We start from the raw sequence: 21,130 nt of genomic DNA, 5'->3' as shown, positions 1-21,130 counted from the left end.
GGGTAATTTTGCTGGCTGCTTCAATCTCCTCTCTCACCTCCCTACTTTTGGAGGAAATGCCTTTTTCATTCCCATCTCATCCACTCATCCCCATTTCCAGCTACTGCTGCTGTTATTATTATTATTACTGAGTTTTTTAAAGAGTTTTTTAGAGTATTAACCTTGTGAACTCTAAAGCTTCCTCCTTCCATTATATATTCAAGATGGACAGTGATTAATATTTATGTTACTTATATGTGAGGGTGTAAGTCTATACATATGTTGTATATAGTATGTTTAAATGTGTGTTAGTATGTGTACACTTTGAGAGCAAGCAATTTTATTTCATTTTTAATGTGTGCCATTGTGCCCACAGTAAAAAAAAAGACAATAAAGGTTATCTATTTCTATCTTTTTATTGCTTGTTTTCCCAGGAATACGCTCCTTTCCACACTTTCTCCTCAGCACCCACCACTGCAGCAGGTTTTTCATCAAAGCACTTTTAACACTGTTACTGCCCAGTGCTCCAGCCCCAAATCCAGTTTCATTTTTAGTTAAAACCTGCACCCAGCCAAGGCAAATTCCAACCAAGAAAAAAGCAAGAACCTCCACTTTTCAGCTATGCTCAAATCTGGGGACTTTCATAGATACATCAAGGCTTTCTAAGCAGTGTAACGAAAGTGGTTTGCCACTGCATTCTTCTATTGTACTCTATTAATTCAACGTTGAAATCTGGCCAACAGCTCTGAGACTCCCAGATGGTCCCCCATCCAAACAGTAATTAAGACTAAGTTTGCATAGTACTCAAGACCAGCCAAGGTTAGCTAAGAGGTACAACAGTGGATCTAAATTGTGCACATGTGTCTAATCTATTCTGTATCAGGGTCTGCTTTACACAGATCATTTGTTTTTGCTAAACAGGGGAGATAGATCGGCACTCTTGAGCTTAGAGGCCCTGCCTCACCTACCCGCATGGTATAACACTGCTTTGTTCAGCTACAGTGTAATCTGCCATTTTATTATCTAATTTGTTATATCATTATATCTGAAAGCTGTACTGCAATGGCTTAAATAAATGCAATGGGGCCAGGGATCACTCAAGAGGCTGGGAAGAAGGGGAAGAGTCCCAAGGCTTTCTGCTTACTTAACTGGGCCCACTTCAGACCGGTCAGGCATGAGTGCAACTCATTCCAAGCTATCAGCTGGTTTGCGCAGCGGATTCCCATTGGGATCACCTTGCCAGACTTTATGTAATGCTTTCACACTGCAGTGATTTTCTGATGATCTGGATTGTAATACCGGCAATGGATTTCTCCATCTTCCTCCTGTTGTTTCTCCCACCCTTCCCTCGCAAAGCCCCGGCTTCAAATGTCCTTTGCAAAGCTCTATTCCAACCAACCACCCGGTGCTTCTCAAACAGGCTTAAGTGAAAAGTGCGTTGTTGCGCTGGCGCAGAGGGTGAAATTCCAGATTGCTCAGCCCATACCTGCTGTCGTTGTAAAGAGCTTCTTTTTCTGTCTGAAGCCGCACAAAGCTAAAAGAGGACGAGACACCAAGGTAGGGAGAAATTAAAACACAGAATGCAAGAGAGACTAAAGCTGGTTCCCAAAGGAAAGCCCCCCTGCAGAACATATTAACATTCTCTCGGCAGTGGAGGAAGGTGTCATGGTTCCAATTAATGAGACAGTTCAAACAAAATTCAGGCATTTTTTTTATCTAAAAAGTCTTAATGAAACGCCAGCATCGGCACTCATGGATGGATGCCAGAATCTGAAATCTCCTCCCCTAAGCCCATCGTATCATACACAGTTCCCACCCTTATTTACACTCCATTAATCACATTATCCAATTAGTTTTACCTATGAAGTTTCACTTCCCTTTCTGTGCCCAGCTATTTCTTCTCTTCTCAAAATAGCCGTTTGACATTTCCCTCCCTTCTTTGATTCAAAGCGAAGCAGTTTAAACAAAAGGCTGTCTCTTATATTGTCAGTGCAAAAACATGTCAGTGTTTGCAGCATTGACAGGAGGAGCATTCGTTCAGACTTCTTGAGATGATGGCAAACTTTCACTTGTAACAGGAAGAGCAATCAAGCAGGTAGGAGCCCGGCTAGCTAACAAGAAGTAAATCCCATTCCTTAGCCTAAAATGACCAAGCTCCCCACCTCCAAAACATACCTCTCTTGCTTCTTCTTAAGCTTCTCCACAAGCTGCGTAAGAGAGAAAAGGCTGTAAGTTCCCACCAGCAATCCTCACCCTTCCACTAACCCATCGTCTCCCGAGAATGTGACCAGCCATACAAAACTGTCTCCCCTCTTACCTTGGAGAGCTCTTGCTGCAGGCGGGAGGTCTCTGCTGTCTTGGATGCCTATAGGAGGGGAAGGAGAGGCAAACACAATGACCTGTCTCAAGCATTCAAAGTCTTTCACTGATCTGGCAATGGTTTTGAACAACTCCGCCAGGTGGTTCTATAAGACAACAACCATATTAGGGCAGTGCTGAGACAAGGAAGAGGCAACATCTAGGTCTGTGGTGGTGAACCTATGGCATGGGTGCCGCAGGTGGCACGCAGAGCCCTCTCTGTGGGCACGTGCCCCATCGTCCCAGTCCTAGGCCTTCAGCTGGGTTTTATAAAAAATTTTTGCTTTAGGCCTCTGCCGCCGTGTGCAAAAAAAAGGTTCAATCAATCAATTTCAACTTCTCGCGGGAAAAAAAGATCTCGCAAAGTTGGAATTGATTGATTGAACTTTTTAGTCCCACCCAGTCTGCCGTGACCACCACAGCCACGCCCACCCAATGGGCCACGCCCACACAATGGGCCACGCCCACCCGGCACCCGACGATACATAATTGGGCACTCGGTCTCTAAAAGGTTCGCCATCACTGGTCTAGTTTAAAAACCAGCATGCTGAGGATCATTGACTTTACCCTATCCAACCAAAAGTTCACCATTCCCTCTTCTGGGAAGAAAAAATAAAAATAAAGGCCTGCATTTGGGAACAAAGGGCCAATCACTACGATACGGATCGTCTCCTGCTTTCAAGTCTCTGTATTATTCTTTACTGGAACATTCCCTGCCATGCGAACAACAATGGCCATTTTGCTATTAACATTTATATTAGATCAGCACACTTCTAATTCAATATAATTTAGTTATGTTGTTAGAAAATGTATATGACTGCTTATCTTACACACGTTTACATGGACAGCTCAAGGCAACGTTCCATAAAAAACAGATAAATATAAATCCACACCTGCTTCCCCCCAAAAGCACTCATTACCTATCCTGCCACAGTACCTCAATATTCCACAATGTCCAGGTTTACTGGTCTCACTAGCACTCTAGCCCAGTGCCTGAGTGAAGAGCCAGGTCTTCACAGTCCTCCAGAAGGCTGATAATTTCCATATCTCAGGGAAAAGGATGCTCCAAAAGGCCATGACAGCCACAAAAGAGATGTGCTTCCAAGATCCCTCCAGATGGCAACACTTGAAGGAAGGGATCTGGGTGTGCCCACCTTATTCGTCCTACAAATAACCTGGCCCTGTGCCATCAGGTCTTTAAACATGATAACCAGCACCCTGAATTGCTTCTGGAAGCCAACGAAACACATATAGCAGCAGCATTGACATGGGCGAATTGCAAGCTCCCCTGCATGAGGCACTGCTGCATGATGAAACAGGTACAGCTTCTGCATGATCTTCAAGGGCAGCCCCAGGTACCACATTAATGGAATGGAATGGAATGGAATGGAATGGAATGGAATGGAATGGAATAGAATAGAATAGAATAGAATAGAATAGAATAGAATAGAATAGAATAGAATAGAATAGAATAGAATAGAATAGAATAGAATAGAATATCTTTATTGTCATTGTGTAACTCACAACGAAATTAAGTGAATTAAATTAAATTAAATTAATCCAAGTGAGAAGTGATTTCACATGCAAATCCAGTTATTATGAGCCACGGCAACTGGGCAACAAATGCTTCTGAGCCAAGGTGGCCCAGTGGTTAGGATGCAGCACTGCAGGCTACTTCTGCTGACTGCCGGCCGCCAGCAGTTTGGCAATTTGAGTCTCATCGGCTCAAGGTTGACTCAGCCTTCCAGCCTACCAAGGTCAGTAAAATGAAGACCCAGATTGTTGTGGGCAATATGCCGACTTTGTAAAATTGCTTAAAGATGGCTGTAAAGCACTGTGAAGCAGCGTATTAGTCTACGTGCTATTGCTATTCTTTGGTACTCGGAAGATAGTGTTCTGTACCAGCCTGCTACTGGCCCTGCAGAAAAGGCAGGGACAACCCCTTTTACAAGAAGGCAAGAGGCTGGAACTAAGCCTACCAAATTTATGGATACAAAAGCAAACAAGACACGAACCATGAAACAGGAGCTATTCAAGCGGTTGCCTTCAGCAAACCAGCCCTCCCACGCATTCCCCTTTTATACAGTTCAGGGCATGGCTTCTCTCTGCCTCCTTCCGAGGTGCCCCATTGCCTTCCTCTGTTTACTCCTGATTGACTGCCTCCTGCGTCGGGCGTCCTTGAACAGGGCCAGCTGTGGGTCATCTTCATCCACGCTGTCAGGCTCACACAGCTGGGTCTGCGTCGTAACCAGATGGGAGGGGCCTGGCTGAGGGCTCTCATCAGCAAGCTCTCCAACCCCCTCAGCAAGCTCTTCAACACCCCCCTCCTCCTCCTCCTCTGAATCGTCCGACCCAACTGCCGAACCCACAGGCTGACCCTGAATCACAACAGATAGGGCAGGGATGGAAATGGGCAAATGCAATCTGGAGCAAGGCTCCTACGGTCCACCGAGATGCCACTGAACTGCCAGTCGCGGGAACCCCAACCGACATAGCCTGTGGTGAGAAATGCTGAGAGTGGACAATGTTTGACCGCATCCCAGGGACCACAACCTCCTCTGGCAAAGGAGAGCAAACATCAAGGAGTCTTTCTGACCTCGAGGTTCTGCAGCTGCTCCTTCAGCAGTATTTTTTCCTCTCTCTCGGTCTGCAGTTTCAGTTCCACCTCTGAGAGAAACTGCTGGGAAACGGCACCGCTACCGTCACTACCGTCCAATGCCGGCTGTTCTGAAGTCGTCTCTGGCACAGTGGGACAAGGATCTAGAGAGCCGTCACCTTTCCCGCCACCTCGGTTTTCTGCTTGCCGGGCCACTTCTTTCTCGTAGCGCTCCTGTAAAGCTGCAGAACAAGGATCGCCCATTCCGAGCAGACCAGAGATTCCTCCTTCCGTATCCCTTTTAAATCTGTCTTTTTTTTTTTCAAACCGGGCAACTTTTAAGATGTATGGGCCACAATTCCAGATGGCTGGAGAATTCAAAGCCATGAAATCCGCACGTCTTAAAAGTTGCCAAGTTGGAAAAATACTGATATGAAATCAAGGATGGGCGCTTTCAGGCCCAGGGACCAACTCTGCCTCCCAAACTCCTTTCCCAGTCTGGAACATCCCTCACCCTTTCAAATCTGCTGATGAAATCCTGTGAAAAAGTACCCAGTAATAGTCATATGATATTTAGTAGCCTTTCGTCAAAGTTAGAAGTACAATGGTGTAATAGGCAAGTTTCCAACATGCTTATTACAGTGATTTTGTTTTTAAACAAATCTAGAAGGGAGATAACGTTTTCTCCTACAATACTGCAACCTTGCAGGCAACCTTCCCCATCGTGCTGTATGGACTTCAAGGCCCAGAAGTCTCAGCAATGGCCATATTTGGGGAAGGTTGCTGTAGAGTGCTCCACCTTGCCAATCTTCCCTCTGTCCGATTCCTTGGATTTTTTCCAAACTTCAATTTAAGCCCCCCACAGTTGTATGCAAGTAAGAGTGCTACCTGCCATGTTCTTCTGCAGGGCAGAATTCTCTGCCTGTAGCCTTAACAGCTCGCCATCCACGGAGCTGGCTGGGAACGACCCTTCGCCGGCTACTGCGGTCTTCCCTTCCTGAAGAATCTGATTATCCTTCTCCAACTGCTCAAGCTGCGAGCACAGCTGCATTTGAAAGACCAAAGGACTGGATTTCAGCAAGTAATACATTTCCCAGCACACTGAACAAAAAGAGTAGATGATCCACCTGAGGGTGAAATTGGTCTGCAGCTGATCCCAGATCTTCATGGCATGAAAAAGCACTTGTTATTCCAGTTCCCCAAAATAAGTCCCAAGAGAGTGCTCTAAAACAGGGGTCCCCAACCCCTGCTACTGGGCTGTGGCCTGTCTGAAACTGGGCCGTGTGAGTGATGGGCAAGCATGCACGTGTGAAGTTCCACTCATGCGAGTGGTGGGCACTTGAGCAGAGGGTGCTTGCACTCACGCACAATGCTCCACTCGCACAAGTGGACGGCGCTTGCGCACAAAGCTTCAGTCGTGCAAATGGAGCTTTATGCACAGGCACTCGCCACTTGAGCAAGTGGAGCTTCGCAAACGAGCACAAGCAGCCTCTGCTCATGCGCCCTCTGCTCGCACGAGCGGAGCTTCATGTGCCAGCACAAGTGCCTGCTGCTTGTGGGAGTGGAGATTTGTGTGCAAGCGCAAGTGTCCTCCACTCAGGCCTGAAGCTCCATTTGCGTGAGTGGCGGGCATTCGCGCCCACCACTTGCACCAATGGAGCTGTGTGCGCCTGCGTGTGCATACCATTCACACTTACCCTGCGCCGAGGCCCGGCCACCAAGTAGAAAGGTTGGGGACTGCTGCTCTAAAGAGTTGACTATAAAGGATGTAGTGATCCTTCCCTTCTTCAGTGGCTTTGGTTTAATGAACTAGGACAGACATGTCAAACACAAGGCCCGGGGGCCGGATCCGGCCCGCAAAGTGGTTTCATGCAGCCCACAAATCCATCCTGGAAACAGTGAGGGAACGGCCCCCACTGCCTTGGCCCTGGCCCAGAGACCCTCCTTCTGCCAAAGACCCTCAGATCTGTCCCACTCCAGCCCAGGCCCCCATAGGCACCCTTGATATGAACTATGTAGAGCTGGCCATGCCCACCCAGTAGGCCATACGCACTCTAGCCACGCCCACCCAGTAGGCCACGCCCACCCTAGCCATACCCACCCGGCCTCTTGAGGGCAACGGCAATGCTGATGCGGCCCTCAATGAAATTGAGTTTGACACCCCTGAACTAGGAGGAGTAATCTAATAAATACGCCAAATGCATGGAAAAGTTCCCCCACACCTGCCGATTAGCCTGCACTTTTCCAAACTCAAGAAGCATGCAAACAGCGGTTGCTAAGAAAAGCTTCCCACTCAGAATGCTTTTTTAATACCACACAAATGAGTCAAACACCAAACCGTGAGAATGGAAGGAAAAAGAAGAAAAAAAAAACCATTTGCAGCCATTGGGCTTGCCAATCTGATAGGCAAACTAGGGTGAAAGACAAGGAAAAAAAATCTTCACATATGCAGGAAGAAGTTGGTTGGGGAGCTGAAGGCTGGTTTTTGTCCCACCCACATTTTACATTTAGTACCTGTTTGGGGCCAGCAGTAGTAACAAACAGAATAAAAGATTAGAAAAGATAAGATGAACCGCCGAGGCAAAGAACCTCTCCGGCCTGAGCTGAAGATGTTGGATTAAAAGTATTAAATTATATATGTAGTTAAATATTTTGTCCAAGATTTTAGAGTCAATGCGCAAAATGTGTTTTGCGCAAAATGTGTTTTGAAGGACACGGGAGAGTGAACCTGGCGCCTGTCTGCAACACCTTCACGAGGTCTTTTCTCAGAACCGATCCTTTAAGCGGCTCCAGACAAGCCGGCATACCTGTGCCTTCCCATGTACTCTTTGGAGACTGAGTCTGAAGCACTGCACAGGCCTAATGCATTCCGTTCTGACTTTGAAAGTGGCTCCTGCACTTTTGTAACTTGCGTTTTGTAAGACTGGATTGTTTTCAAACTGAGGCTCGGTAGACATTCGTTAAGAAACCAGACTTTTGACTTTCCGCACTAGCCAGAGGGTTGAGTGCGCCTGCCTAAAGGATTCCTTCAAAACCCTACGGCGGCTCTAGAATTCTATCTCAGAATTCCGCATGGTTAACCTGCAGTGCTATTTGTTGTCACACAGCACCCCCTGGCACGAACTTGGTGGCACTGCAAAAGAAACAACAGTCCGGTACCTTGGAGAGCTCCTGCATGAGAGTGCTATTTTGCAGCCTGAAGTCGTCCTCTTGGCTATGCAGTTTTCCCTGAAGCATTTCATTTTCACTAAGCAGTGCATCCACCTCCTACAAAGTCAATAAAGGTGCATGAGATCCCAGACACACATAATCACGGCAAGGTTCACTTCTTTCCACTAGATGGCGGGCCCAAATCCTCAAGCAGATTGCGCCTCCTTTGCCAATCTCCTAACAATATTAGGAAATGTTCTCACCTACTACCTTCCTGTATTTTTTTTTCCTACTCAAATTCTAGCTCAGTGGTGGCGAAACTATGGCACGGGTGCCAGAGGCGGCACTCAGAGCCCTCTCGGTGAGCACCCGCGCCATGCCCCGGAGGTGGCAACTGTCCCTCTTCAACCAGCCACCTGCTAATTCGCCGAGGTTCCACATGGCTGAATGCATCCTGGCATGGCTGGTTTCCCTCTCCCCCCATCCTCTCCCTCCTGCCTTTGCATGCTCTCCTTTTCCCAGGCATGACCCACTGCATCACCTCCTCGTCTGTTGGCCGACCATCCATCTCGGAGGCAGCTTCTTTGAACTGCTGGCAATAGGCTGTGGAGCCCCAGAGTGCGCCGGTCGAGGGGCTGGCAGGCTATGGCTGACGGACACCGTCGTCCCCATGAGCTCGCTGGCCTCTGTGTGCGGGGGACGATGGTGTCACGCAGCAGCTGCCCCACCCCTTGCCTTGCCCAATGGCAATGGCACCCCCACCCTGGCTTGCCTTATCCCGCAGATAAGCCTCCTGCCTACCGCCCCACCTGCCGAAGACCTCCTGAAGCTCCCCCAACCCTGCCCACCCCCCACAGGTGTCCCTCCCCACGAGCAACATTGAGGTGACCACACTCACCTTGGCCACACCCACCCAATCTTCCATGACCACCACAGCCACACCCACCCAGTGGGCCATGCCCACCAGGCACCCAGCAATAAATAAGTGGGTTTTGGGTTGCAGTTTGGGCACTCGGTCCCTAAAAGGTTCGCCACCACTGTTCTAGATGGTCTATCTTATGCCAAGTGGCCCTTAATTCACGATGGAATGCCAGCAGTTATGTAGTGAGTAGCAGAGGAATTTCTGGCAGGATGTATCCAAGAGGAAGAATAGGTAAAAGAGATATGGAAATCATCTAGCCCTGGCGTCCCCAACCTCTGGGCCGCGGCCCACTACAGGGCTGTGGCCTATTTGCAACCAGGCCATGTGAACGGTGGGGCTGGCACGCACTGCATGTGTGACTTGCACAAGTGGCAGGCCACTACACTTGCACACGGGCGTGCAGCTCAACTTGTGCAAATCAAGCACATGCTCCTCACGTGGCCCTCCTCACGCTCCCCCCAGGCAGGCTGCCAAGCCACAAAGCTTGGGGACGGCTGATCTAGATCATGGTCAGCTACTTCTCTCAGACCAACTAAATGGCACACGTACATGTACTCCTTGACTTACAAGAGTTCATTGAGTAACCGTTCAAAGTTACAACGGCACTGAAAAAAGTGACTTATGACCGTTTTTCACACTTATGACCGTTGCAGCATCCTCATGATCATGTGATCAAAATTTGGATGGTTGACAAAAGACTCATATTTATGACAGTTGCAGTGTCCCAGGGACATTTGATCCCCCTTTTTCGACCTTCTGACAAGCAAACTCACTAGGGAAGGCCGATTCACTTAACAGCTGTGTCACTAACTCAGCAAGAGCAACGATGGCAAGAAAGGTCGTAAAATGGGGCAACACTCACTTAGCAAATGTCTCAACGAGCGACATAAATTTTAGGCTCAATTGTGGTCATAAGTCAAGGACTACCTGTATACGAAACGTTTTCTTTAAATTTGGGGGCCTCTGAATATTTGCATAAAAATTTATTTAGGAAATTTATTTGCCATCCATCTTGTATCCAATGTCTCTAAATCATAGCTTAGCAAAATCAGAGAACTAAGATTGCCCCCATTTGATTTAGATCAGACATGTCAAACACAAGGCCCGGGGGCCGGATCCGGCCTGCGAAGTGGTTTCATGCGGCCCGCGAAGCCATCCTGGAAACAGTGAGGGAACGGCCCCCACTGCCTTGGCCCTGGCCCAGAGACCCTCCTTCTGCCAGAGACCTTCAGATCTGTCCCACTCCTGCCCAGGCCCCCATAGGCACCCTTATTTTTTTATTTTTATTTTAATTCCATTTATATCCCGCCCTTCTCCGAAGCCACGCCCATCCAGTAGGGCATATGCACTCTAGCCACACCCACCCAGTAGGCCACGCCCACCCTGGCCATACCCACCCGGCCCCCTGAGGGCAACCGCAGTGCTGATACGGCCCTCAATGAAATTGAGTTTGACACCCCTGATTTAGATTATTGATACTCTCTCTGGACAGGGAAGTTGGAATCATGCGGAAGAAGGAAAGGAAGACTTGCAGACGGGTGAGAGACAAAACAAAAGTATTAGAAACAAGTGATGGCAGATAGTCTGGATCCAGGCAGGACTGAAGTTGACATGGCAATTGATACTTTATACTGATACCTTACCTGAGCTTTTTTACTCTTATTCAGAGCCTGTGAAAAGAGGGGAAGTTGTTAACAAAGCAACAATAAGGTTTAGGTACAGTTTATGCTAATTATGCCAAATTCTGATTTTTATCCTGCTTATTATTTACATTTATAGATCCCCCTGAAGAATGAGTACAAACTCCTGTAATTATAGATTTTGAAATTATTTAACTCTTTTAAAAACTTAATTATGTCCTTTCACCATTTAGCAATGGGAATGTAATATGAGAGAAGATTGTCCACAACTATTACTGTACAACTTGTATGTCCTCTGCGTCCTCTCGTATGGTATTGTGGTCTGGTATGCTGGTCTGACAGCCGCGGATAGGAAAGTATTACAGAGGGTAGTGAAGCACAGCACAAGACATTGTGGGCTGTTCCCTGACACCACTGGATGACATCGCCAGGGCTCGTTGCCTTGGAAGAGTGAGGAAGATTCTCAGGGATGACTCACACCCTGGACGGTATCTCTTAGGAATATAGCCAGCCGTACCAACAGGCTGAAAAATAGCTTTTATCCGTGGGCTGTTAGGCTTTTAAATGGGACATAATCTTATGCAGAATTGACTTGGGAGGCCGGTGTGTGGTGTAGTTGGTTCACATGGTGTGGTGGGATGGAGGGTTTGTTGTCACTGTGTGTTGGGGGGAGAGAGCACGGGGGGAGGCTCAGCTAATCTCAATGTACACATGTTGTACTTTGACAATAAAGGTTTATTTTATTTATTTATTTATTTATTTATTTATTTATTTATTTATTTGTGTGTGTGTGTGTGTGTATAGACACACACACACACACACATTTATATATCCATTATTCCATTAAAGAATCTCACTTTACCTTCTGAGCCTTAGCAAATTCCTTGTCTAAATAGGCGACCCGTTGTCGAAGCCCATTTAATTCTAAAAAAATCAAGAGAAAAACAAATCACGAATAAGAAAACATTTTAGAAATAGAGCATCTGTCTTTTGCCATTCTGAACATGTAGGATAAGGTATGAAATATGGTATCCGATCCTAAGTTTCTGATCATTCTGATTTTTTTTTGAATGTGTACTTAAAAAGCCTGGTTCTAGCCTTCTGTTCTATCAGTCTGCTAAAGGTAAAAGAATTTATGCAGCAATGCATGCTTGCTTGGCCTTGTGAGCAGCAAAATGAAAGACGCACCAGATTTAGAGGAGTATTGTAGCAAGATACGCAACAGATCATTTTAATTACAAACTGAGAAAGATTTTTTAAAAACTTTTTATGCCTTCAAAATGATGCAGAGAATATAGTCATATTAAAGATGAGAGAAGCAATAATTTTAAATTTTGGGGCTATTGATTTAATTTTATTTTAATTTTTATATTGTATTGTTTTAATTTTGCCCTGTAAACCGCCCTGAGTCCTTCGGGGCAAAGGGTGGTATATAAATTGAATTAAAATAAATAAATAAAAATAAAAATAAAGAAATAACAACAACAAAACACTAAATGAAATCTTATTTCCTCTCCAAAAGCCAGAGAAGATGCAAAGAAGTGGGAAAAAAGATGAATGTTTTTACAGCCATTTTCTGAGCCCAGACTAAATATAAGTTTGCCAAACCCCTGAATAGAGAGAACTTTATTCTGCTTTTGCTCTTCGCATGGAAGGATGCGGTGTTAAATAGATACTGAAGCCTTATCCTCAAAACCACAGGAAAGCTTCCTTGGCAATCTGCCTGCTCCTAATATTTCATCATACATTGTCTGTGCATCTTCACTCATAACTTCAAACATAACTTCACATAGCTGAGAAAGCCATTTCTTTTAAACAGAAACTGAACTCTATGGCCAGTATTAGATTCTAGCTATTTCTTGTAACTTTTCACAGCTATTTATTCCACTGCTTTTTTTTCTATTACACCTTTCCTTGGAAGTTCAGATTTTGTAAGACTCATGCTGAACCAGCATAACCGTTATGAAAACGTAGGCATATATGAATACGTGCAGACATTTTGATGCTTTCACACTGGACACAAAATGTAATGGCCCAGATCACAGCATTACTTAGGGAAGTAGAACTGAGGAGAAAGTTTTACCGGCTGTGTTCTTGCGGAGTTCATCAGAGAGCTGATAATTCTGTGTTCGAAGTTCTAATAATTGGGCCTGCCGAGAGAAAGAAAAAAGATTTTAATAAAAAACAACCTCACCAGGAAAAGTCATGTAGATGACTAGGCAGGATTAAGACCAACTTGGTTTTTATAAAGATTAAGGCAGGAAAAGTCATGTAGATGACCAGGCAGGATTAAGACCAACTTGGTTTTTATAAAGATTAAGGCAGGAAAAGTCATGTAGATGACCAGGTAGGATTAAGACCAACTTGGTTTTTATAAAGATTAAGGAAGGAACCAGCAGCTTCCTCAACAGAGATGGCTGCTCAGCTTCATGGCCATTGAGTGCTATGCCACATATCTACTAATTCAGAAGTTGTACCTACGAATGTTCATCTTTTCCACTATGACAGGGGGATACATCAGTTCTGCATGGCTTCACTCCTGACTACAAAAAAAAATTTCTAATGTAGCTGAACCAAGTGTGGGAATCACTGCCAAGTCAAGCCAAGGAGTTGAACTAAAACCATGAAGCATCAGGAGATCCACTCTTTAGGTCAGAAAACCCAGCAGTTCATTTCAAAGCCTGGGCTCTGAACGCACACTGTTTTGAGACACAGTGTGTGTATGAGTCTTTTGCAAAATGTTGGCAACACTGCTACTAATTCTTAATTATTTTTTAAAATAACTCTGTATTATTCTTGACTGTCAAAATGAGATAAAGATTAGAACCGAATTGCCATTACTGAGGGGGCCTTGAACCCAGTTATCTAAAGTCCATCCAGTAAACCCAGACTGGCTTTTAAGAGTTGGAGAAAAAAGATGCAAAGCAAATGGGAAGGTTTCCATTGCCCTGTATTGTGATCTGTAACACTTACTCTTATAAATTCCATAGAGGGATTTATTTTCCCCACTTATTCTTTTAATACGGAAGGCCCTAACTGCATTTGGGTTTCCACCTATCCTTCTAAGGCCTTGAAAACTACACTCCAAAAGAGTCTTCTGCTAAACCCACTGCAGCAGCATATTTTACCATCAATACATCACACTTCTAATCCTGGGCTGGCAATCACAAAGATGAGTTGTTGCAGTGACTAAGACAGCTAATATCTCTCTCTAATTCTCAGAACACCCGAAATTCACAAGGTGTGCTGAACGTGTGGGAAAAAATCCATATTAACCTCCAGAAAGATATTTGTACTTCAGCACCAAATGAAAATTAAGTATTAACTGAGAGTTGCAAAGAACTCTGCAGGTATCAAAAGCTTATCTGAGATAAAATATTTGTCTGAGCCAATAATTATGAAACCCACAACTGACCAAGTTCCCACATGGCATTGCAAAAAATGTAGTGTCCACATATACTGAATTTTTAAAAAAAATATTATTAAACATCTATGCTGCCCATCTCGCTAAGGTGAATATTATCCTGATAATAAAACTGATCAACTCTTTTACTTGTAGAATTTTCCACCAGGCACAAAAAATTATCTGTAATCATAAGAGGAGAGATAAAAGGAAGGGGTGGAATGTATGGTCTCCCCATATTAAATATAACATCTTGAAATGGGAACACTATTCACCTTTTATCATGTTACAACTGGAAAAGTACAAAGGCAAGAGAAAGAACGGACACCACTCTACTTGCAGAAAGGAGCTGAAATGGGTCCTCAGTGAACCTTGAAAACAAGCAATGCATAGTAATGCAACTCAGGGCAGGTGGGTGGGTATATCTATGCATTTACTCTTGAGTACACAAAGACAGACTTTCTCAAGGTGGTGCACACCCAATATGTTCAACTGTTATCACTGTTGGTTCTGTGATTGGGATTTGTAATCTGAAACACCCAGACGTTACCAGGTTTGTTAAAGCTTAATAAATGCAATCCAAACAGCAGAGCTTTTTAAATACTTTCGCAAAAGAAGAGATGCTGATAAGCAGAGTTTGTAATGTCGGGCATGAGAAAAAAAACAACTGTCTCCGGAAAGATTCCTTCTCTTATATAATGATAATGATGATAATAATAGAGTTGGAAGGGACCTTGGAGGTCTTCTATCTAGTCCAACCCCCCTGTTCAGGCAGGAAACCCTATCATTTCAGACAAACGGTTGTCCAGTCTCTTCTTAAAAACTTCCAGTGTTGGAGCATTCAGAACTTCTGGAGGCAGGTTGTTCCACTGATTAATTGTTCTAACTGTCAGGCAATTTTTCCTTAGTTCTAGGTTGCTTCTTGTCCTGCCTTCAGGTGCTCTGGAGAATAGCTTGACTCCATCTTCTTTGTGGCAACCCCTAAAGAGACATCAACCCCATTTTCCCTTAGGCCACCCCAGTAGAGTGATGACTAGCCAGTTCCGCATCTGTGGGGGGCGGAAGGGGGGGGCGGAGAGCAAAAAATGAGGCAATGCAATACCAACCAAGTCTCCATGCCAATCTTAGTGGGGAGGCGGCTCTGTTCCAAGAATCAGATTTAACTACGCCCACCGGGACCAGAGCCACCCCCAACCCACCCCCATCTATTAATTAATGTATTCCCAAGGCAGCCTTCCACCATCACTGCCATCCAGATGGGCTCCACTACCACTTCCAGACGCTACCCTGCGCAGGGATCTTGGGAACTGTAGTCCAAACAGAACCAGCTGGGGCAGGCAGCTGGCACTGTAGTCCAAACAGAACCAGCCGGGGCAGGCTGCTGGCTTCAGGCGCTTGAAACGAGCCTTGGAAGAAGGTTCGAAGCGCAACTGCGGAGAATGTGCGTAGAGCTAAGCTGGGAAAGCAGCTGCGGTGGGCTTGCCCGATCATTAGCAGAACCTCGGATTTTGCTCTAGGCTCCGGCGGGGGAGCAGCCCGGGGGAAAAAAAAAAGACGTTTCCCCTATGCCAGGGGTAGGCAACCTCGGCTCTTTTATGACTCATGGACTTCAAGTCCCAGAATTCCTGAGCCAGCTTGGCTGGCTCAGGAATTCTGGGAGTTGAAGTCCATGAGTCATAAAAGAGCCGAGGTTGCCTACCCCTGCCCTATGCGCAGCTCTTAGGGACATCGCGCCCCCTCCTCTCGCCTTTGCAATCCCCCACCACCACGACCCCTCGCATCACTCTCCGCTGGGAAAGATTCCCGGAACCGGAGCCCGCTCCTCCACGGCGCGTCTCTTTCCCCACTCCCGTCCCCTTGCTCCGAGGATGCTTCACAGGTTCCCCGCCGGCACCTCTCGTTGTTTTTTTTTTGCTCCCTCGCCAGCCAGACGCACCTGCATGCGCTCGAACTCCTCTTCGGACAAGGCCTGCGCCATCTTCCCTCCCCCGCCGCCGCCGCCGCCCTCCCCCCTACTCGGCTTCAGCTTGGTACGATCCAAAGGCGAGAGGAAGAAGGAATCGCGAATGCCACTCGTGGAGGAAGATGACGAGGTGGCTTTAAGAAGATATCATAGAGGAATAAGAGAGAGAGGGAGAGAGAGGAAGGATGTTTTGAGAGACGGTCTCTTTTCGTCTGCACCGGAGAGAGGAACAGCGGAACCGGCGGCGGACTGGAGTTTGGGGCCGGAAGTGAAGAGGCATAGAGATGCGAGAGGGCACTAATTAAGAAGGATGATTGACAACTGGAGCTTTGGCGCCCGAGGAAAGAGGGAGGGATGAGGAGTGTGCGTAAGAGGAGAAAGTGTAATACTGCGGTTCGGATACTCCCATAGAAACAGAAGCCTAGAAAGGATCCAAGCGTTTTCCTGTGCGGGTCATAGAGATGCCGGAAGTGATGATTGCGCTCATAGAAATAGGGGGCGAAGCCGCCCGCTGTGTCATATAGATTAAAGCGAAATGGCCGAGGAGGTGGGTGAAGGAGGCGACTTCGGAAGTGATCAGTAACAGTTGAAAAAACGCGCGTCCACGGCGTCTTCTCGTTCCTGGGGTCACGTCACAATTATTTTCTCCTCCTGCATGAGGTGTAAAGTCGCCAGTAGCTGACGAGAGTTGCGCGTCCTCTTCTGCAGCGTTTCCCAACCTTTAGGAACTTGAAGATGCGTGGACTTCAACTCCCAGAATTCCCCAGCCAGCATAGCTGGCTGGGGAATTCTGGGAGTTGAAGTCCACGCATCTTCAAGTTCCTAAGGTTGGGAAACGCTGCTCTTCTGCCTCCGCTGGGGATCATATCTCGAGTTCTGCCCGGATACTTTGGGGAGGGTCTCTGGGTGTGGAAGCGCCTTACAACGAATCGTATCGACTTCAGCAGCCCCTCGCAGTCTTCCTGGAGATCGTGAAGATGGCACCGAAGTCTCTTGCGTGCAAAGCGGGTGTTCCAAGAACTGATCCCCGTTAACGGGAATTCTAGCGGATAAAGCCGCGCAGGGGCACTTTTTGCGGGAAACAAAGCAATCTCATACTAACTACATTGTTTTAAGGCCCCTTTCGTTCAATAACATGGCAAATTATGTAGAGGAAGGTTCTGTGAGGGTACAATCCTAAACATAGGTACCAAGAGAATACTTAAGACTTACTGTTGTGCAACTGTACATAGGAAAATAAAAGTCTCTTCAGAAGATTCCCAGGTCTTAATATATTTCATTTATACGAGATAACTACATCTATTACAGCTATTCATACCTCATACTAAACCAGATTTACTTGTTTGATAAAATATAAAGTATGTGAAATAAATTCCATCCCCCCCCAAAGAATAAATTAAATGGAAGCTTTATCCATGTAGTATGTCCCATTCTGGAGCTGTTCTCCCCTCCCCATTTATTTCCCTTGGGATTAGGTGGATTAGTTTGAATTAAGTCTACCAAGTTTTACATCTATTTTCTGCATATAATCAGTTCAAACCTTTCTAAGTTTCCAACTTATAAGCACTTGTGAACTAAAATCTGCCAATTTTTCCATAACATTCATCTGCGTTGAATGTGCTACAAAACAGAGTTTAGACTTCAGTCTAACAAATGTCTCTGGGAGGGCCACCACCATCTGAATTAATAACCAATATCGGGAAGTTAACACTGAAGAATGGCTTCTTATAGTAATAAATTGGAATCGGTACCATTACAAATAAGACTACCAGCCTTGAAAGCTATCCAGCCATTAGCAGCTTCACAAAATGCATGAAACATACTGGCCACAAATACTATGCTCTTGAAGCAGAGAATATTCCTAATTTCTAAAGTGCTATAAAAGAGATTCAATGTAGCTGTAGTCCAAACTAGTATTTGCCTGTCCTTTGGAAACTGTTGCTACTAGAAGTTAATTTTATTAGCTTTATCATTCATTGACTATATGGCAAACCATGCATTCATTAAATATGTATCTGTTTATGAGAAATAACTGTATTATTTAAATACAAAGTTATTCCTTGTCAACAGATACTTTTGTAAAGTATCTGTTTACTTTTTGTAAAGTAGCTGTTTGATTCCTTGAAAGCCTGCTAAGTAGCATGCTAAGATCAAAAAATCAGGTCCCTGTATCTCAGTAAATAAAAACATAAATATAAACCTTTCATTTATGAAGGATGCTTAATCTTTAACTCTGAATGGCTGATGACAAAACTTAATTCATATTATTTCTCTTGCCCATAACTTTGGTGAGTGTATCCCTTATTTGTGAATGAAGGAAATAACAGACTTCATATAAGACCCAGAATTGATGCACTCAACACTCTAGAATCAGAAATGTGCATCTGAATGCCAAGTGTGACACTAAATGTGACTTAGTAACCCTGTTTTTATTGAATTTTTAATAAAAGCATGGACTAAGCTTGTAAGCCGCCCTGAGTCTTCGGAGAAGGGCAGGATATAAATGGAATTAAAATAAATAAAATAAATAAAAAATAAACACATCAGTTAACAAAGATTGCATTTGAGATTTTGTTGTTCCGTTGCTGACTTCAGAATAGAAACTAAAATAATGGTGGTCAATTGGAAACCCAGAGATTGAATGACATTGTTATCAAAGTGTGGAACGATTGTTTTCTCAGCCATCCTTTATGTAAAATAAGGTTAATGGATATGAATTTTCACCAGCTTGAATCCAGATCCTCTTTTTGAACATGAGAAATCTTGATCTTTTGATCACCAACCAGATACAGTGTTTTTTTTTAAAAAAGACACCTTAAATTTTGCAGGACACAGTGATGAAACAGGTGGCATAATTCACTATAGAAAATGGTCATTGTTCATTTATTTGTTTAGAAGCCTCTAGTACTGGTAATTGGAAATGTTTAAACATACAAAATAAAACAACAGAAAGTGGTATCTGGGTCATTAAGGATGTAGAATCCACAAAAGAGGAAAAACAGTCTCCCCAAATTTGCAATTCTTCCCCTTCTTTCATCCCCTGAACAGTCCAACTCAATTCATGTTAAGAACTGAAACCACTTGCCCAATATAATATTTCCAGGCTCTGCCATCTTTCTTCTTGCCAACGTGCTAAAACACCACTACGCAACATCTTATTTACACTGACCACCTAATCCCATTTCCTTGTCTCTTGCTCAAGATCTCAGCTGAGAAGCTGCCCACATACTCATAATTCTCATTCCAAAATTGCTACCTACACTATCACATCCTCCTGTAAAGTTCAATCTATATCCCATGCATCTTCAGACCCAACTCCTCTTAGGAAGTTCCTCCCAGATTCAGTTATCCTTCCTGAAAAACAGAAGTGCCAAGCAACTTTTTAAATCTAGGCATCCAATAATATTGGAGGTCTAAGAGTTTATGTGTTCAGATAACCTTTTGGAACAGGGTCATCATATCTTCAAGAGCATTCAGATACACGGTGTGATGAAGTTTCCAGTGAAGCCCAAATGATTGTCTTTGCAACAATTTTTGCCCATTTTTTAAAAACACCCAGAGAACAGGTCACAGATCTGCTTCCAGTATTTTTAGCCTAACAAATCAGAAAACAGTCCTGTTTGTTAGGTTTCTGCTAACATCTATCTAGTAAGCAAGAAATTATTTTTTTAAAAAAAACTGATTAGTTTCCTTTATCTTACCAAAACCAGGGGAAGTGGCAATTATATCCTACTGAGCAACCATGACTCTTCAATAGTTACATGTGCAATTCCAAGGACATTTTTTATTTTTCTTTTCCCTGCACCTTTGCCCAGTGAAGCTCCAAGAGGTACCGTCTTGTTGCCCTTCCACATGGGCTAGCCGTATCATGAAGTAGAGTGTCAAGTAACTCAAATATTAAATGTGAAGTAGAAAGTGGCAGTTTAGTAAAACTTGGAAACAATGATAGGAAAAGGCTGAGATGTACAAATTAAAAAGTCCAATATCTATATAAAATAAAGCTCTCTTTTTTTTCTTTTTAAAAAAAAGTAGTGGCTCTCTGCTTTCGAAAAATGTTGCAAAAGAAGTCCACTTTCCTCCTCCCCTCCCTTCCCAATTCTGCCCAAATTATATACAGGAAAGGTGCAAGAGTAAAAGGTTAAAGTGAAGGAATCAAGGTTTGCGATTACATGCTCCTTGCACAGCATTAAAGCAACACCTTATTGAAGTTTAGAATAGGTATGGGAGATGTCCCAAAGATGCTTTTTCACCTGGCAGCTGGACTTTCTTGTTTTTCTTTGAAGGCATGGTGCAGTCCCCACCATCCAGTCAGAGCTGAAAAATCTTCTTGGATGAGAAGCGAAACGTCTTCGAAGAAAAACAAGTCCAGCTGCCTCGTGAAAAAGCATCTTTGGGACAACCATGACCTGGATGGACTGAGAATCTCCATGGACAGCTACGGGAGATGCACAAGTTTACCACACTGCATTTCTGAGCCTTAATGGGTGCAGATAACATACAAATTATCCCACAATTTGTAACAAAATTCTGTTTCTACTGTGTTAAGAAGAAAGTTTGGTACTACGTGGTTTGAGCCCACCTTCTATTATAGGAAGGTTTAACCGTGTGCCCCCACCCTTTTTGTTAAAGACCTTTAAAAATGCAGGATATTATGAAATGAGTGGTACTTCCAGAGGGTTATAGCCTACAGCAGCCTCCAGGTTTTGAAGCCGATGAGTGTAAGCAGCAGTCTGCAATGGGTCAGAACAAGACATGTAAAACGAGGAAGCCATTTGCAGCTCTTCCATCCAAGGGCTGCCATCATGAATCATCTTCCATGCTAAAGCTGGAACGGCGGCTGCTACCCTTCGAGGCACCAGGAGAGACAGAGGAAAGAAGTGGATCCGAGGCGCCCAGTGGGGACAGAGCAGCCCCGTCGTCCATGAGAACATCTTGCAAGGCTCCCCCGTCAGATCCCAGTGCGAGACCCAGACCCAGCTCTTCAGCTGAAAAGGGCAGGTCCAGGGACTCTGCAAATGGTGGAATTGGATCTCCTCCCAAGGACTGTGCCAGAAGCCCCTGGGTGGAAGTCAGAGGCAGCCCGTGCATCTGGACCTGAAGTTCCAGCTCCTGCAGAGGA

At 44.9% G+C, this 21,130-nt stretch overlaps 2 protein-coding genes across 9 annotated transcripts in view; both read right to left on the bottom strand.

The window, feature by feature from the left end:
- Positions 1 to 16,137, bottom strand: part of GRIPAP1 (GRIP1 associated protein 1) — a 78,804-nt gene extending 62,667 nt beyond the window's left edge. For all 7 annotated transcript variants that reach the window (XR_014491766.1, XM_083356721.1, XM_083356723.1 and 4 more), the window contains exons 1-10: positions 15,985 to 16,137; positions 12,729 to 12,795; positions 11,508 to 11,569; positions 10,649 to 10,675; positions 8,093 to 8,200; positions 5,822 to 5,978; positions 4,934 to 5,175; positions 2,297 to 2,344; positions 2,155 to 2,186; positions 1,466 to 1,513 (exon numbers count right to left, since the gene is read on the bottom strand). Coding sequence is in view for 6 of the 7 variants with exons in the window: in XM_083356721.1 (XP_083212847.1) it covers positions 1,466 to 1,513; positions 2,155 to 2,186; positions 2,297 to 2,344; positions 4,934 to 5,175; positions 5,822 to 5,978; positions 8,093 to 8,200; positions 10,649 to 10,675; positions 11,508 to 11,569; positions 12,729 to 12,795; positions 15,985 to 16,026 (833 nt within the window). In the remaining variant the exon portion in view is untranslated. The remainder of the gene's footprint in view (positions 1 to 1,465; positions 1,514 to 2,154; positions 2,187 to 2,296; positions 2,345 to 4,933; positions 5,176 to 5,821; positions 5,979 to 8,092; positions 8,201 to 10,648; positions 10,676 to 11,507; positions 11,570 to 12,728; positions 12,796 to 15,984) is intronic.
- Positions 16,138 to 18,878: 2,741 nt separating this feature from the next.
- The window catches only part of TFE3 (transcription factor binding to IGHM enhancer 3), a 35,998-nt gene continuing 33,746 nt past the window's right edge, over positions 18,879 to 21,130 (bottom strand). For both annotated transcript variants that reach the window (XM_083356734.1, XM_083356733.1), the window contains exon 10: positions 18,879 to 21,120. In XM_083356734.1, coding sequence (XP_083212860.1) covers positions 20,812 to 21,120 — 309 coding nt within the window. In that variant the 3' untranslated portion in view covers positions 18,879 to 20,811. The remainder of the gene's footprint in view (positions 21,121 to 21,130) is intronic.

This window comes from Vipera ursinii (assembly GCF_947247035.1).
Source record: "Vipera ursinii genome assembly, chromosome: 2".
Taxonomy (NCBI): Eukaryota; Metazoa; Chordata; class Lepidosauria; order Squamata; family Viperidae; genus Vipera; species Vipera ursinii.
Note: the sequence above shows the minus strand (reverse complement) of the source record. Positions and strands in the feature narration are given on the sequence as shown.